Source organism: Cebidichthys violaceus, unplaced genomic scaffold (genome assembly GCF_023349555.1).
Source record: "Cebidichthys violaceus isolate CVI_PGR_0920_01 unplaced genomic scaffold, fCebVio1.0.p SCAF_37, whole genome shotgun sequence".
NCBI lineage: Eukaryota > Metazoa > Chordata > Actinopteri > Perciformes > Stichaeidae > Cebidichthys > Cebidichthys violaceus.
In genome coordinates, this window is record NW_027176561.1 from 1254618 (window position 1) to 1260711 (window position 6094).

The 6094-nt window shown below is 41.5% G+C and overlaps 1 protein-coding gene across 1 annotated transcript; it reads right to left on the minus strand.

Moving 5' to 3' along the window:
- Positions 1 to 5: 5 nt before the first annotated feature.
- amh (anti-Mullerian hormone) lies at positions 6 to 4734 on the minus strand. The gene is given in 8 exon segments (XM_068725898.1): positions 6 to 1043; positions 2536 to 2564; positions 2567 to 2951; positions 3050 to 3149; positions 3262 to 3373; positions 3483 to 3652; positions 3739 to 4002; positions 4208 to 4734. Coding segments are annotated over 8 exon segments (1596 nt in total). The 5' UTR covers positions 4326 to 4734; the 3' UTR covers positions 6 to 625.
- Positions 4735 to 6094: the final 1360 nt, after the last annotated feature.

Here is a 6094-nt window from a genome sequence, read left to right on the forward strand (position 1 = left end):
CAGCCTTTCATATACTCTTCATTTAATAATATAAAAACCCAGAATGATACATTTATTAATCCATTTCTGTTTGTTTTGTAGAGAACGCCATTTCATTTGTCAGGCAGGACATAATTTAGAAATATTCATCACATTCAATACATATCTTCAATCACTTAATCAAATCTACCTTTTAGCATCACCAATTTAGAAATATCACTTACTGCCACATTGTAACACAATCTTGTATTGTCATCAGCTGTCACCAAGTTATTAACACATTTGGAACAATAATTATATGATGGATTCTTAATTAAAAATTTGCCCTGATAAAACAATGGCTTTTTATTCAAATAAGATTAGTAATACAAATAAAATATGACAGAGAAGAGTGATAATACTCATTTGACTTATTTGGCTTTAATATTTTTAAGTGTGGGAATACTGCACATAATACATTGTCTACATATATGTATATATATATATATAAGTATATGGCCTAAAGAGACCTGTGTGAATTAACATGTGTTTGTACTACTAGTGCATTAATACTGTGTGAATAAATAAATGCAAGTAACAATTGCATGACACGTAGAAGTTTCAGTGTTGAATGTAAAATATCACTTAACTAAGAAGAACACCGTTTTTAGCGGCATCCACACTCCTTGGCCACCACATCTTGTTTCATGGAGAGGTAAGTCCCTTCCTCGTTCAATTCCACCACCTCCAGGGCTTCGTAGGCCACGGGCACGCAGCACGGCGCCCGCTCGTCCACGTTCTCGTTCTCGCCCTCGATGTGGTATTTGAGCAGGACGGCGTGGTTGATGCCGTTGGTCAGGGGGAAAGCACAAGAGCCGTGGCAGTTGTTGATGTTGACGGTGTCCGCAAGGCCCAGGCGCTTTTCCAGGGACACGGCGAGGCTCTTCAGGCCACATATGTTGGCCCTCACTGGGTTGTTTGCACCGGCTCTGGTGGCCCGCAGTCCTCTCTGCACCTCGTAGACACGGGCCACCGTCTGCAGGGCCTTCAGCAGAAGAAAAGCACGGTACTGACGGTCTCCTGTTCTAGAGGTAACAGAAGCACCAGTTAAAAAGTAATGCAGGATCTGGATAGCAAAGAAATCTAAATGTATGTCAGATGGGTTCATTTATAATGCAAATACGTGATTATACTGGGATTCCCAAGCAGGGTGTATGTGTGGAATTTGATTTGATTTAAATACATACAGTATAGACACATATCACTTGTTGCAATTACAAATGCATGAAAACTAGTTGACTTAGCATTACTAAAGGGATCATTTGAAATAGTTAGACCGTTAAAAGGGATTGCCACGCTTCAGTTGCCAAAACTGACAATACCGTTGCCATTTTTAGTCGCCTTATTATTTAGGGTAATTTAGATACTATGCAGTTGAACGTCAGCTTAATAATGACATTTTGACATAAAAGGAAAAGAAAAGAGAAAAGTTGATTACAGTCACGAAACAAAATTCTTTGTAGTTTGTGTTTTATCTGATACTTTACAGAGTTTGAATCTTAAGTGTTGTCAGTTAACGTGTCCATCCTGCTGAACACCCAGTAGTGCAGCTGTTGATGATCTTTACAGATCTCTCAAAAAACAATCCAGTTCCAATTCGTTCCAATCTCGTTCTACATTAAAATAACTTATAGCAGTGGATAAACAATCTAAATAATTAGCCTAAAGTAATGAAGAAATGGTTGAAGCATCCACCTTCTGCTACTTTAAGTGGTAGTAGTGCGAATGCAAACTTAAACCCATCTAAACATTGACGGACCAGTTATATCACACCTGGGCGTTGTACGGCCCGCGGGACGTCAATGGGAAATAAGTGTTCATCACGCACAGAATACAGCTGCATTGCTTTTATTTTGAAGGCAACTTTTTTTCTCTCAATTTACATAAGTTTGTGAATGGATATTACAAATGTATATTTGTTTGGATCATTATTCCTGCTGCAGATGTTTCAGGTGGAGCTCATTTGAACTCCTTTACACACTGTTGTTCAGTTTTGGGTAGTTAGGAAGGGTTTGAAAAAAATTGTAATGTGCAAAGTAACTAGTAACTAAAGCTGCCAGACAAATGTAGTGGAGTAAAAAGTACAAGATTTCCCTCTGAGATGTAGTGGAGTGGAAGTACAAAGCTGAATAAAATGGAAATACTATCCATGTGAAGTACCTTGAATGTGTACTTAAGTACAGTAAGCAAATATACTTAGTTATATTCCACCACTGATCATAAAGAGGTGGAGTAATATTGAGCAGGATTGAGTTCAGTCTATTGGTCCGGACCTCCACAACAGTCCCTGTTTCTCATGTGGCCCCTTGGGAAAAATAATTGCCCACCCATGACTTATATGAAACATTTTGTGACATCCACTACCATATCATTTGAATATAGTTAAATACAATCCACTTTAAAATCAGTTCAAATGAATACACTTGGAACATGACGTGTGGATTACTTGAATTCATCTGACAGGGCTGTGGGTTTGAATAAAACTGCTTTAGGAGACTGTTTTCTTGTACACATCACCTGCTGCCGGTTCCTTCATCGGAAACGCACTGAGGTCCTTGAGCCTTCCCAGCCTCTCGTCGGCCCTCTGACCCACTTGCTCCTCCCGTATCACCTCCGTTATCTTCACCACGCTCTGCTCCGACCTCTGCTTGAGCTCCTCCAGCAGCGCAGGAGAAAAGGCCAATTCTCCAGGGCGCACCGGAAACACAGAGCTACCGAAGGAGAAGATGGTAATGGAAGAGGAGTTCATCAGTCCCGCCAGCAGGGTGTCGCTGGAGGATAAGCCCAGCGTCAGGGGAGGCAGGGACTGTAAGGAGTCCAGCTGGAGCAGAGAGGACTCACGGTGGTCCTGAGGCAGGACGTCCCCCAGGAACCGCTTCAGCTCACAGAGGAAGAAGGTCTGTGAAGAGGCCAAGGATGAACTATGATGATATCTGAGAGAGAGAATAAAAAAAAGTAAAAAAAAAAGTTGCTGAGCAGTCTGGTAATAGTCTGCTAACATTTCAATAGGGAACATAAAAGCCATTACAACCTTGAATCAGTTCCTCTTTCCCCAGAGAAAAGCAGAAGCGGAACCATGCTGATGTTACTTCCTGATTTTCCACCAGTAAGGATTTCTTTTAGGCTTTGGGCTGCAACGAGAGGAACATGTGAGGAGGGTGCTAATGAAACAACAAATAATATCGTACTCGTGTCTTACTCATATCTTACTCATGTCTTACTCATATCTTACTCATGTCTTACTCATATCGGGGGATTTTGTCTCAACAGAAATGCTCCATTTCTGGGGAAAGTTGCCGTCTGATGCTTTTCCCGTCAGCATTATGTACCACGTTTCTCCTGAAATGCACACAGTCTGGAAAAAAACAGGAAAACAAGAGTAATGTCTGTGACAAAAATCATACACAACAGATTCAAGAACAGTTTTCCGTTCATGCGTCATCAACACAAAGGCCTTTCTTTACCTGTGCGTTAGGATGCAGCGACTGACTCGTGAAAGTGACGCCCAGGTTTCCTCCAGTGGGGGGGCTTTCAAACGCCAAGAGCAGCGCAGGGCTCAGGCCGAGCAGAGGAGACTGTGGGAGGTCAAAAGTCAACATGAGCTTCCCTCTCTCGTCTTCCTCTGCCAAGAGCACTGATGGAGAAAACAAGACATGCTGTAAGATATAGACAAAAAACATCCAAACGGTTCATTGATTGTGATCAGAGAGCGCTCAACACCTCCAGTTGGATGCAGCACCTCCAGTCCGTATCTCTGGTTTCGGCTCGTTTCCTTTGCGAGCTGTAACAAGACCGGGCCTGACGAACTATCAGACACAGTGCAGATTCCAAACTGAGTCAAACTGCGGTTTGAGAGTTCGCCGTCACTCCCGACAGCTTCACGCAACTCCGCGAAAATGTCGTCCACAAAGCACGGCCCATTGTGGGGGCCGTGATGAGAGACCGTGGAGGCTGACGAGGCCTCTGTTGATGGGAAGGTGTGCTCTGCATTAAAAAAAAAAAACACATTACAGTATGCACTGAAAAACTAGATTAAAGCTAGGAAGCAGGAACCACATGCAAACAATCCAAAACACACACACAGAATGAGAAGAACAAACAAAGAGCACCAAAACATAAAATGAAGGCATTGCACAGAATTGCATGAATATTAATGCACAAACTCTCAGAGGTTTTTGATGAATCTGACCTGTCACTGGAGGGTCGTGGGCCGGGATCAGCCGCCGTCCAGGTGAGGCAGGCAGGGCCACACAGAGCCTGGTGCAGCAGAGCATCAACGCTCCACAGCAGAAGAAATCCAAACACATCCTTCACCGTCTGTGCGTCTGTGTGGTCAGACCTTTCTCAGTCGCTTGTTTTGAATGGGTCAAGCTCAAGAGGAAGGGAGTTATATCCTCCCACCTTCCCTTCTCACTAACTGGGGAACACGATGCCAAAGTAGGAATATCAGGTGTCCTTGATGAGACGGGATTCTATTTCAGTTGTTTGCTGCACAGAAATGTGCTTGTTTTTCACCTCAAGAAAGCAGGTTGAAGTTTGATAACGCGAGAGAATGAAAGGCAAACAGAAGGCAGACACTGAACCTCCCTGTCTGCAGACTAATGAAGGTGATGAGGACGCATATCAAGGGAGGTTAGAGTGCACTTCTTGTAACTTTCTCATGAACAGCTCTCTGCCTAAAGCCAAAGAGATAAGAGGTGTTTTTAATCTTTTGTGGTGAAATGTAGAAAGGACGCAGATGAGTTGTTCAAAAGAGCTCCTAAGTAAAAAAAAAAAACAGACTATGTATAAGAAGAGTAAAAAAACTAAATATGATATATTGTACTTGCACTGCAATTAAAATACACAGTAGTAAGTGCAAAACTAAAACTATACAAGAGTGTATATTAGAAAGCATCTAGTTTAAGGACTGCTTTGTTGCCAGTTAGCTTAGCTTAGCATAAAGACTGGAAACAGGGAAGCAGCTAGCTTGGCTCTGTCCCAAAGCTAACAACATTGGCCTACCAGCCCATCTAAAGCTCACTATGCTCGTTCACATGGAGTCAAGCAGGCCGACAACACAAGAAGAAGAAACAAACAGTCCACCAGGACAGCAAAACAAAACACATAAAACGAGATATCGCTATTGTGATAAAAACATCAAATCAAATTATTTTGTGTCTTCTATTTTATGTAATATATGTTGCTATATGTAGCTGTAAAATGCAGCTTTCTCTTAATATGTTTTGGCAAACGTAAAAGACTTTCTCCAGTGTGGGGGAGCTACGAAACATCTGGTTGTAAATTCTGTCGCAGAGGACGGCAAAAAGTTAAAACATGGAGTCAAGAAATAGTGCGGCTCATGACCAGCCCCGTGTACAACCACAACATTCCTACAATTCAGTATTTCGTATTAAACAAACAATTTTTGGTTAAACAAATAAGAAATAACATGTTAATTAGTGAGCTTTTAAGGTGCTGGTAGGCAGATTTTTATTTTTTTAAACTTTTGGACAGAGCCAAGCTAACTGTTTCTAACCTGTTAGTTTAGCTAAGCTAACAGGTTGCTAACTCTAGCTTCATTCTTAACAGACATAAGTGTTATCAATGGAAAGAAAGCAAATATGCGTATTTTCCTAAATATTGAACTTGGCATGTTTGCACTACCTGTTCCCTCGTCTCGGAGTTTTTTTTTTTCTTTTTTATTGAGTTAGATGCCTGAAAATAATTTGCTGGTAAACACACGCTTAAGAAATCTTAACATTTAGTTCTACGATATAAAATACGTCAGTAAATACTTCTCTTGTGACTTTTTAAGCGCAAATGTGTCTAAAAAAGGCAGTTGCTAATAAGTAGCTACATGAGAAAGCCATGGTCCACCTTCACGGCCTCGTTCAGTAAACTCGCGCTCAATATAGCGCATAACGTTAGCTTTTTACTTCTGCCGCTTCACATTCAAAAATCATAAAAGTGGTGTTCATTTGTTATCTTGTTGGACAAAACGCATAGCATAATGTTTGCCACGGAGCTTTTTTTCTGGAATAATCCAAAATTCCAGTTCAAGGCAAAGAGCGCGACGCTAACTTCCGATGCTAAC